At 41.7% G+C, this 12,733-nt stretch overlaps 1 protein-coding gene across 1 annotated transcript in view; it reads left to right on the forward strand.

Annotated features, from left to right (window-relative positions):
• The window catches only part of LOC117428307 (microtubule-associated protein 1A-like), a 49,848-nt gene that overhangs the window by 357 nt on the left and 36,758 nt on the right, over positions 1 to 12,733 (forward strand). The window contains exon 2 of the mRNA XM_058995377.1: positions 6,371 to 6,472. Within this exon, the coding sequence (XP_058851360.1) occupies positions 6,371 to 6,472 (102 nt within the window). The remainder of the gene's footprint in view (positions 1 to 6,370; positions 6,473 to 12,733) is intronic.

Raw genomic sequence — 12,733 nt, forward strand, 5'->3', positions numbered from 1 at the left:
CGTTGAAGCTCTCCAGCCTGGATGAGTTACTGCAATATTAATATTACGGATCTTAATGTTATAAACTTGCAGGATAATCAGTGAAAAAGGACAACATTGGTATTATCGAACTAAACCAAATAAAATTCAAAGGCGTCTCAAAAGGTATACTCTATTCTTAATTTAACTTCAAAGATACTTCTTTAATTGGACCGATTCCGCTGATGGCGGATTTTTTTTCTCCAGTTTAAATCTATTTTATTTGAACACAAACGGGGTGTTGCAGTAAAAAGGTCGCTCATTCTTCCAAAATTTGCTTATTTTTATATTTTTCTAAGCAACGGGTAAAAAGTTTTCTGAACCATCTGGAACTCAGACGTGCTTGACCGTCCCTATATCTCTATTTTAAAATTTGGCAAAAAACAAACAAACAAACCAATAAAAAAACATACGTAATGCAATGCCCTATATCCAGGCCAGTAGCAAATACTATTAAAATGTTAATCTGAGTGCGTTGGAAAACATAATCCAAAGATCTCAACTCGTGTCAAAAATAACTGCTGTACAAAAAAAAAGTTTCCTTCTGTTGACACACCAATAACAATTGTGAACAACACTAGAAGCCAAGACAAGAGCATGAAAACCACTGGAACCGGGCTGGTGTTTTATCCATAAAGTTATTTTCTATAAAACGCAAGGTCATGATGATACCGTTGTATTTCGTTTACTTTGAAAGCGCGTTTCCGTGGGTTGTTTTGAGCCAAGCGATTCCCAGGTATGTTACAGCTGGCACGCTCTACCGCTGTTCTTTGTTGAGCACCTGAACTTCAGGTATCTTTACGCACTTTATAAAACATGCATGCTGCTGCGAGAGCCGAGGCAGTCACCTGAAAACGATTAGATTGGGCAATTCAAGAGAGTCTGACGTCAAAAAGAAATGCATGGGGAGACTTTCTAGTAATCAGGTAATGAATAATAATAATAATAATAATAATAATAATAATAATAATAATAATAATAATAATAATAATAATAAAGAAGTAGAAAATGTTCTTTAGCGGAGTGGAAATGATTCGATCTTCAGTCGATGCAGCCCTATCGCCGATTTCTGAATACAGTTTTGGGCGTTTGCTGCCTGTCTGGGATCATTTACATTTCAAAGGTTTGTTTGACTTTAGTATGCGGCTCTGCGGAGTGCAGCCACATTCACTGCAATGTGTACACCTGTAGCACCGCTTCCTGCCGCATTAGGAGATTTCTTCTGGAGGTTTTTGTCAGTTCTATATACATACGTGTATACATGTATATAAATGTATAGTTATCATTAGTAGACGGAATCAATAGTGTTCCCGTTTCTGCATTTTTCTATTGATAAGCACACATTTCTCAGAGATTATGTATATAGGGGAGTTAGTGATCAAACCCCCAGTTTACAGTCAGTGAAAGTTATAGTTACATGTTGACTATTAACGGCAGTCTATCTGTGTTCCAAATCTTTGCACTTTAACTGCAGTGCAGAAGCCCTGTCTTTGGACTACATTTCCTAGAATGTACACCGTCAAGACTTAGTTCAGACTTCTTTGTACATCTTGGAGATCTAGGATTAACAGCAGTAATATACGAAATACATTGAAGGTGTTATATCTATATGATTGTTTATAATCAAACTGCATAAGGGATGAATAAAGAAAAATAAGCACTGTTATTGTAAAGTTGGTGCAATATAAAATGTTATATATGACACTATTTTCCTTTTAGTTTTTGATCATGTTGTACAGCGAGAGATCTGAGAAAGCCAGAAGGGTTTCAGTTGCTGCAGGCTGGCATGAATTGCTGCACAGTCTCCCACTGGAATAGAAAACCCATTGTCAGCTCTCTGGCCTGGGCTGGGAGCTCTGTCATGCCAGAGTAGAAAAGTGTTCAATCACCAGTCATATGCCTCCCACCCTCCTCCACTCCCCCACAGCACACTCACACACTGAGGACTGCTCTGCAGGGCTGGTAAGGCGTGGGAGGCTGAGACAGGTGAGGAAGCAGGCAGAGCAGAACACTCTCAAAGAGGCACCATGCAATCAGATTACCCTCATCAAACTTCCCCCAGTGTTTTTACTTTGCTGCACTACAACTGGCCTTTGCTTTTATAATATTTTACTGCAGTAAAACATTATAACGGTACACCTAATATAAGAGTAACAAAAACCAACAAAATAAATAACTACTACTACTACTACTACTACTACTACTACTACTACTACTGATAATAATAATAATAATAATAATAATAATAATAATAATAATAATAATAATAATAATAATGTGTTTGTACTAAAGACACAGAATAATACAGCTAAGTGGAAATTCAAGACCATTGTAGTATTTTAACACATACATTCTTTTTAGTGTTAGTTTATTGACAAGGCATAGCAGGATATGCCACATGCAGGAGGCCACTCAGACTGTAACCTCAATTAAGACAAACCCAGACTGATGCTCTTGGACTGCACAGTGATGGCATCAGCACAGCAAATAAACAATCATACCACAGTGCTGTCACTGCAGGGCTGTCAACAGGCAATTGAGAGCTATCTGTAGTGACAAGTACGGCCATTTCCCCTGACAAAGCAGAAAATAACCCACCAGCAAATAACTCAATGAAGCTGATTATTAGAGCTCTCTCCAAGACCAGGCCTGGTGTTTGTGTAGTCTGTCTGTGCATTGTGTGCTTTCATTGTAATGAATACGATCATGCACCGTGCTTTCATTGTAATGAATACAATCATGCACCGTGCTTTCATTGTAATGAATACGATCATGCACCATGCTTTCATTGTAATGAATACGATCATGCACCGTGCTTTCATTGTAATGAATACGATCATGCACCGTGCTTTCATTGTAATGAATACAATCATGCACCGTGCTTTCATTGTAATGAATACAATCATGCACCGTGCTTTCATTGTAATGAATACGATCATGCACCGTGCTTTCATTGTAATGAATACAATCATGCACCGTGCTTTCATTGTAATGAATATGATCATGCACCGTGCTTTCATTGTAGTTTAGCTGCAGTTGTTCTTTTTATAAATATTGCACACCTCTAAAGAACAGGATACTAGAGAGAAGCCAGTGACATTTAGGAGCTGCTTTGAAGGTCAGATGTATCGGTCCGTTGGTCATGGGGATTCATCTATAACACTGCATAACACTGCTTCAAAGGGGGTGTGTATGGTAAATGTCATTTAAAAATGAGCTTTCACAGCAGACGAGAACCACATCAGTGCACATGTGTTTACAGACTTATCAACTGTACTGTATCTGACACAAATCAAGTAAGATTGAGATAGGAAGGCTTTTTAAAGCTTCACTGACGCAGCGTGAATGCTCAGCCTCTATTTATCAGAGCCAGCTGGGTGAGAATGTCCTTGACACTGTTACAGAGAGAAATGATTCAGTCTCTGTATTACCACTTGCACACAGTGCCACATACTGATACACAGATAAGCAAACACTGCACCGATTCACACACATTGATATAAGCAACAATGTTATTGGACTACAGCAATCAATGGTCCAGCTTTTTAATTCTTTCTTAAAGTACTGACACTACTACTACTACTACTAATACTGATACCAATATTAATGCTAATACTACTAGCAACCCTAATACTTATTCCTTCTAATGATGTCATAGCTTAGTTAAATAGGGTCTAGGAATATACTATGTGTCCAGTGTCACAGGGCTACTTACACACAAGATAATGTTAAGGCAGGTGCATGGTGGCTTGTGCTATGTGATACAAGGGGGGCAGAATGGTAAACATGTCTATATTTAGTAGTCTTCTATCTAACCACAGAGTACAGGCAAAAATACCAATCACCAGATTTCAATCAACCAATACCAGCCTTGACTTGACTCACAGCAGCAACCTGGAATGGAGGAGCTTCATATGACATATCCCACTGCCAGCGCCCTACTCCAAACCCCCTCCGCCCCTGCCTGCCTATCAGTATTCTACCCTGCTCCACCACACTGGGGAGAGGAATACATTACGGTTTAATAAACGCTGCGCTGGCAGTGACTCAGACACAGCGGCAGCTGCTGACTTCAGCAAGACTGCGGCAGACACCTCCTTAAGGGGAGTGCGGAGTGGAGGAGGGTGAGAAAGGGAATGTGGGAACAGGGGAAGGGGGTGCAATGCAGCTTGATCACAATACAGTGTCTGGATTGATGCCATTCAGATGGTACAGTAAATGTCAAGCAGTATTGAAGGTTGTGAATTTGAGGAACTCAGTGGTTAGAGAGTTGGGCTACAGTGTGGAAGGTAGTGGGTTTGAGTAGCTCAGTGGTTAGAGTGCTGGGCTGCAGTGTTGAAGGTAGTGGGCTTGAGAAGCTCAGTGGTTAGAGTGCTGGGCTGCAGTATTGAAGGTAGTGGGTTTGAGCTGCTCAGTGGTTAGAGTGCTGGGCTGCAGTGTGGAAGGTAGTGGGTTTGAGGAGCTCAGTGGTTAAGGCTATTTTCAATGGATGCTTCCAGTTTAACACAGCCTGAATGTCATTTAAAAATGCAGACGACGCCATCTGGCTCCACTGGCACTCCACCAATCACAGACAGCCTGGCTCTTGTATTTCAAATTCACTCTGTTTAGGTTTTTCTTGTTTTCATCAATATTCTGCCTTCAAGTATTCAGAGGAGAGTCCAATTGCATCCAGAGAGCAAGATGGCAGAGAGCTTCTTTCAAGCTCCTTTAAAACAGATACAGTGAATTGGTAAACCAAGCAGACACAGAAGGCTGCATTCTCAAAGCGATTCATTCTACATTTTCATTGGCACCAGTTACAATTCTAAATGACCTGAGTTGTTTATTTCTGCTTTGGTAACTTTCCTTTCTGAAACACTAGCACTGATGAAGATTTGTGATAAATAGCTCTGAGAATGTGTAGAAATAAGACTATAGTGTTTACACTGTGCATTTACTGTGCTTCACCATGGATATTTGTTTACCATATCTGAGTGAACATTTGTGAGGCTGGGTTTATCCTGCGGCAGAAATCAATGTCCTTTCTAAAGGACTCGCATTGTTGGGCGTGTCTGTCTCTTCTCTCCTCTCTCCAGCAGCAGGGCTATGGAATTAAATAGCTTACTGTATGACCTCTGATGATGTTATTCATTTTCAAACTCCTGGATGACACCCGAGCCAGGCGGTGCAGCGGGTCAATGCATTAGCCTTTCCACTCTTGGACACTTGGGTTTTAAAGCAACTCAGGTTACTTGTAAAATGAGTTTAAGGATCTCAATAAGGTCCTTAATGGAAGGAGAATCTGGCATGAATACAACAGTGTCTGCTTGAGAGGCTTCAAAGCCGCTACTTTCCACACTGCAGCCCAGCACTCTAAGCACTGAGCTTCTCAAACCCACTACTTTCCACACTGCAGCCCAGCTCTCTAACCACTGAGCTACTCAAAGCCACTACCTTCCACACTGCAGCCCAGCACTCTAAGCACTGAGCTACTCAAAGCCACTACCTTCCACACTGCTTGACATTTACTGTACCACCTGAATGGCATCGGCTGGGTTCTGCAGGGCAGATTATTTAGGGGAATTTGTTGTAATTTCTGGTGGAACATTTTTCCTGCTCCCCGCATTTCTGTCTACCATAGCTCATTCTTTTTGTCCGACCCCTTAGCAGTGAACTCACAAAATAAAACCTGTGCACGCACATGCGCAGGTAAAGTAAAAGCAGCACTTTACTGGAGTATATATGAACTTTCAAGCTGGTTTTTCAAGAGCTCAGCTGATCTGCATGCTTGCATGCATGGATGCTGCATAATCTTTATACAGTATTCGGTGCAGGCTCGTCGTGGTGTGTATGCTGTCCTTTCACATGATTCACATGACAGGGCTTGGCTCCTGCATAGTATAGTGAGATCACACACTCACAGAGAAACCTGCAGTGTGTTCAAGACATTTAAAGATGCACTGTGCCATCAGTATAACCGTGTACACTGGGTTAGAAAAAGGCTTTCAATGAAACCCAGAAAAACGTTTTGAAGTTTCGGACAGCCTATGGAGGTAATAATATGGCTTTAACAGGCTCTTATACTGACTAGTATAATTAGGAAATGTGCACTTAACTGCATTTAGAGTGGAGTGGAATCAAATAACAAATATAATACAGCACTGTCCATCCAAACAGGATCACAACTAGCTATAAAAACTAACAAAAGCCTTTTAACAAGGCTAGAATGTCTAGGCTCGTGTTGATTATATGAATAGACTCGACGAGGTTAGTAGGTATTCTAATGCAGGCTCGTGTTGATTATATGAATAGACTCGACAAGGTTGGCAGGTATTCTAACGCAGGCTCGTGTTGTTTTTCTCCTCCGCAGGGCTTCGCTCATGGGATATCGACCTCACTTCCTGTGACCTGGACCTGCAGCTTCGTCACTTTGTGACCCGACACTCAGCGCAGTTCTCAGCAGAGGTCAGAGGTGAGTGAGCCAGTAAAACCAGGGTGGGGGAGTGTGGGGGAGAGGCGGGGGGTGTATGAGCAAACAACTGCAGAGAATATGGGTGCGACTAGAGTGATTCCAGCTCGCTTTTTAATAATAGCAGAATTACAACCAACACCGTCAGAACCAAAGGTAAGAAATAGCTTATTCTTCACACCTCTTTTAGCTGTAAGAGTGTGGTGTGCAGTTTTGTGCACAGTGCACTGTAACACAGATGAATATGCTGTTAATACACTAGATTCCAATCCCATTGCTAAAGTCATAACACCACAGTTACAAGACTGCAGTGCAGGTAAACTCCAGTCCAAATGCTCTGCAGTTGTGTACTGCTCATGTGGGATTCGTTGTGGCCCCAATCCTCAGAAGACAGGTTACAAAATGTTTTTAAGCAGTGATGCTCTAGTAAGCAGACAAGACCAAGTGGTCGAGAACACAATACTCAAGACAGAGTTGAAGAAGCAAAATCCAGGACCCAGCCCTGAGAGACATGCTGAGACAGCACCGTGGACACTGAGCCAGGCCGCAGGTGAGACGCAAGCACCATCACAAGAGACATGCTGAGACAGCACCGTGGACACTGAGCCAGGCCGCAGGTGAGACGCGAGCACCGTCACAAGAGACATGCTGAGACAGCACCGTGGACACTGAGCCAGGCCGCAGGTGAGACACGAGCACCGTCAATGCCGCCGGTCGTGTTCCGTTTCTTATTAAAATACAATCTTGCGGGAAGGGGCTGTGTAGTGTGAATTTTTGCATGTAGTTAAGATGAACTTATTTAATCCCAAAGAGTGCTATGTTTATACCAGTTGTTGGTACAGAGTTTCGCATACATATTTAGGAGCTCACGTTTGCACCTTAGCCTTTTTTCCTATTACAAAAACACCCTGCAAACTAAGCACTGAGGTAAATGCTTTGTGAATATAGCCCAATGTGTTTGACCTGTAAGCCCACCTGTAAGACAACAACACAACTCTTGGTGTAATTACAGTGAAGTAAATGTTACTTAAATAGTGTTTTCCAAAATTATAAGAATCTTTGGATTCAAGGGTTTTATTTACTGAAAGCTCATTCAGCTTTTCATTCAATGGGAACAAATAGTTTCGTGTACGTATTCTGTATTCTCCCAAACCAGCATTCTACTGATGTCACTGCTGTAAGTACTGAACTGCCTTTAATCAGATAGACACGTGTGCTTATCATTGACGATGCTCCCTTACTGTCTGAGAGATAAGCGCATGTGCTTGTGTGCATGGCCACAGTGGTAGATTGTAGAAGAGCTAGAAGTAGCTTACACAGTTTATAGGTGTGTTGCTTACTTGCAAGGATCTTCAGCTGCTTGCATTCTATTAGGTTTTTTTGTAGTACTTAGCATTGGGCGGCTTAACAAAAAGATGCTGAAATGAAAACGATTATTTTTGACAAGCTAGCAGCTCCAATGTCGTTCTGCAAGACGCAGGCATGAGGCGTATCGGATTCTGCCAAATGAGATTTCCAGCGGCAAAAAGCTGTTTTCAGATTGTGTCTCGGATTCTGGTATTTCAAAGGGATCAATCTCTGTGAGTAACAGAGCCCCTTGGAGCAAAGTCCTTGCCATTGAGATGAGGGCCATTGATCGTATTCTGTTAAATGCCACATACTTAGGCTATTCTAAATTACAGGTCAATATAGAAAATATAGACCTGAACATATAATGTGCACAAAATTATAGATGAGGGAGTGCTGTGTTATACTGTGTATCCTGCCCTGATAAATCAGTAGCTTTGTCACAGATCCTGTCTGGTGTGCAGGGTAACGCTTTCTAAATCCTTCAGCTAAATCTACAGTGCTGGCCAAACTACTCCCACCACAGTTATCACGTTTACTGTAACGATAAAAATACACAGCCTCTCAACAAATCACAAACTGCACCCATCTGCATAATACACTTTCATTATACCACCTCATCACAGCCTAAAAATCACTACACAGCAGTCCCACAGTTGTCTGTATATATATAATCTTGCACTGCTCTTAGACTTTCACAACATCTGAACGTAGCAGTGAGAGACAGTGCAGCCTCTTCTGTCTGGAGAAGGTTCTGGAAGGAGCACATGGCAGACGGCAGTGCCAGGCACCAAGAGCTAGCAGCCAGCCTGGAGAGAGAGAGAGATAAACAGAGACAGAGAAAGGATGAGCGAGGAGGGGAAGATGACAGAGACCCAAAAACAAACATACACTCCTGTCCAGCTAGGATTGGCACAGAAGAATTCATGCAGAACAATTGGGGCTCAGTGGGGCGTTTGTTGCCTCTTTCACCCTCACTCAGAGCCTTACTTCATAAATATCTAGATATTCCTGAACTGACTGTCACTTCCTTTTCAGTTATAGAGAACATATTTTAAAAGGGTGCCGGGTTTCAGTACCAAAATATTTAGTTTGTTGTCGACTTTCACCTTGTGTGGAGTTTTGTCTGACTGGAGTTAGAAATAGTAAATAAAAATATAGAGTCAATGAGAAGTCCCCACAAATATAGGAATGCAAACAGGTCATTACTGTACTGGTATCTTGAGCTCCCTCAGTGAACATTAGACACGCTGCCAGTCATTCCTAAGACCACTAATGATGGGCATCACCCATGCAAAACACTGCAAGCACTCATACAGCAGGCAAACTGCTATAAAGAAATAAAGAGTTTATCTGCTTTGCATCTCCCCTGCAATAACTAACATCTAACTGCACTAGGGATTATATACCACGCAGCCAAATACATGTGGTCATGTGGCCTAGCATAACATTGTCATATGATGTGCCAACTTCATTTTCGAGTCGTTCCTAATAAAGCGTCCGCACCTGTTGTTTTTTAGCGTCTCAGTTGGGAGGCCCTCTAGTGGCGGTCCTCATACACAGTATTTTCCTCCCATCAAAACAAGCATAGCCCAGTACAGTAATGGTTAAGGAGGCTTTTTAATCCTCTCCCCTGGAACACTGGTTTATATATATACATATATATATATATATATATATATATATATATATATATTTATATATATATATATATATATATATATATATATATATATATATATATATATATATATATATATATATATATATATATATATAGGGCTTCCTCAGATGTTGTTGCATGATGACCCTACACCCTATTTATGGTATCATGTTTCACCATTGTTTATACAGCCCCTTATTATTTACAATTAGCCTTAAAGAAAACTGGATGTTTCAAATACAACATTCCTTGTGTTCTAATAACCGCAGAGCCACACAGAGTTCAGAGAAGTCGCTGTGTTTCCTCGAGACAGCCTCTCTCACAGCGTATCACTGCGTATCACCCAGACCAGTACATGAATATTTATTGGGCTGTAAGGGATAGGGCGGCTCACTTTTCATTTCTTGCTGCAGTGGCACGCAGAGCTGCAATACCGCCCCCCTGCTGCAACACCTCTCTCTCTCTCTCTCTCTCTCTCTCTCTCTCTCTCTCTCTCTCTCTCTCTCTGTTTCTCTCTCACTCCCTTTCCCTCTATTCTTTTTCTTGCATCTCTTCCTTTATTTTCCTCTTTCCCTCTGTCATGTGCCCTGCATCTTCTTCATCTCCCTCTCCTACCTGTACCAGAGTAACTTAATCAAACAACTTCATCCCATCTGCTCTTCTTCCAACAGACTCATAAATAATGCAACATCCCCCACCCCCCCCATTAGTGCCGGCTGAGCTCAGCTCCATTAGGACACAATTGAGCGTGCAAAGATTGCTGTTGATAGGTGTTAGGAACAGGAACGCTCACTGCTCCCCGTGGAGACACAGGGAGGGGGGCTTGACCCTTTACGCCAAAACCAGCATGCAACAAAAATGTGAAAATGATTTACTTAACATTACGAGAAACATTTAAATCCTCCCTAAAAATAACAGCATGATAGACCTCTTTAGAAAGCACGCTTGCCTTGGGAATTTGACCTCACTGTTCAAAACTGGTAATAGGCCTGTGTTAATGAATGCCCTGTAGATGTTGCTGGACATATATACAGTAGAAAGATAAATGATTAATGAAGAAATCCTTCATGGAGTGTTTTAGGCAGCTGAGACATTAGAAGTGCTAGCATGTCATTGTAAACCCTTCCAGGGATGTTTGAACGATTCTGATGTGTGACTGACTTTCTAATACAAAGCTAATGCTTATTTTTCTAGGCTTTGTCATTTAAAAGGGTAAAGAAAAAGCCTGACTAAAGAAAAAACAGAGAAAAAATCAATCAGCCAAGATATCTGCTTAGCTGCAAAGCTCCCACTAGGCCTCATTACCATGGCAACTGACAATTACTATGTGAAGAGGTCTCACTTCAGCAGTTTGGCATGTACCAAGGAGGGGAAAGGTTATTCAATATTTTCTTTTGCATCTGGAGCAAATGAGCATGGATCTGAGCTGGGGGAAGACTGGGGGGAGACTGGGGGGGTACTAACAGTCTGAAAGGCAGTGGGCTCTAGTATTTAGTGCTGAGGGACTGGGAGGCAGTGTGACTCTGGTGTTTAGAGCAAAATTCCAGAGAAAACGTTCTAAGAAATGATAAGCGTGTAACAAACGGAGCGAATGTGGAGCACTATTTATTTTCACTCAGTGAGCACGTCTTCAATAATGCGCTAATTCAATCCAAATAAATACTCTCTTTTTGTTTGCCCCATTTATAATGTGAATTTATAATTCTCCAAATGCTTTCTCCCAGCTGTAAAGTTAATTGAATTGGGTTTAGAGCCAGTCTCTCAGCTCTGACCTCTGTAGCCCAGTCTCTCCCAGACTCCCAGCTCACCCTGTCCCTGGTATCCTCCTCACTGATGGCAATGACCTTCACAATGGGCCCTGTTATGTAAGTCCCTCCTAAAAGACAGTTTGAGGCCGGCAGCGCTCAGCACATTATATAAAGCTGTCTGGTTCCAGAGGCTGCATGGGATGCTGCTTTGTGTCTTCACTGCTCTCAGAGGTTCTTTTTTTATTTTTAAACCAACCTTCCCTTGTCTTTACAGAAGCATTCATCACTGCAGCTTAGGCCAAGTTATTTATTTGAAAATGCAGACTCATTTGCAAGGGCAAAGAAAAAAAAAACAAAGTTGCTTTTACTGCAGAGCTTGCAAGGCATAGTGTTACTCCAATAGACAGATAGACCCATGAATGAGTTGACTGTGGTATACCATGGTAAAAGCATAGTCAAGCATAGTAAAAGCAAGCTAGAACACAGGTATCCTTGGTGAAGCACATGCAAGTGTGTGAACATAGATAAATATGATAATGCATTGTAAAAAAACTAACATGCTTATCCATGGTATAGTATTATGCATACTATAGCATGGTAAAAACATGACAAATAAATAGCAGTGTCAATTTACCATGGTTAACTGTTATAGGATCAAAGTGGAGACCAAGAGAATTGGGAGCTATTGCAGTCACTTAAACTGACTCATTGGAAGGCCTAGCTGGTTAATCAGATCTTGTAAACCAAATAAAGTGAACCACATGATTCATTAATAAATCAAGGCAGATGCTAAGTGGCTTAACTGAAAGCATAGCAGAACCCCCCCCCCCCCTGCCTTCCATAACACAATCCCCATTGTTCTGATATATAAATTGAATGACACGTCCTGAGTCACTCATCAGATAGAAGAGGGCTCCTGAGACCCAAACTCATTTCACTGCCGGCCTGCCGCCCCGAGCTGCCTGGAGAAAAATCTCCTTCCCCGGAGAAGTCATATTGCTGTGTGAATAGGAGTCACTCTCAATCACTGCTACTGTTGAAAAAGAGAAAACAGCAAGGTGGTTGTGCTGGGCTTTAATTGAAACAGGGGCTTGCAGTAATATGACTACCAGAAAGCAAACTGGACAACTTGTCCCCAATTGATTAATGACACGGTCCCTGAATTACTATGTTTACACCCCCATTCCCTAGCAAAGGGGCAGGGCTTCATTGGAAATGACTCTGTAGAAAAATCCTACACTATATCCCTTGCTGTTCTTGCTCATACTGTGCACTAACTGTGCATGGTTCACCATATTTCTTACCATGCTTTTAGTGATGTAGGCTTGCCTATTCTTTCACTGCACTTAACAAACCTTTGCTATGCTTTTTATCATGGTATATCCCATTCAACTTTTTTAAGTAATAAGCAGTGTTGGAGATGCTGTTACAGTGCTGTTGCTTAGGTAGAGAGAAGCTAGTCTTTCGTTCTTACAGAGCGCTCTCTAATCCTTTTGCTGTAATAAT

This window comes from Acipenser ruthenus, chromosome 21, assembly GCF_902713425.1.
Source record: "Acipenser ruthenus chromosome 21, fAciRut3.2 maternal haplotype, whole genome shotgun sequence".
NCBI classification, from domain to species: domain Eukaryota; kingdom Metazoa; phylum Chordata; class Actinopteri; order Acipenseriformes; family Acipenseridae; genus Acipenser; species Acipenser ruthenus.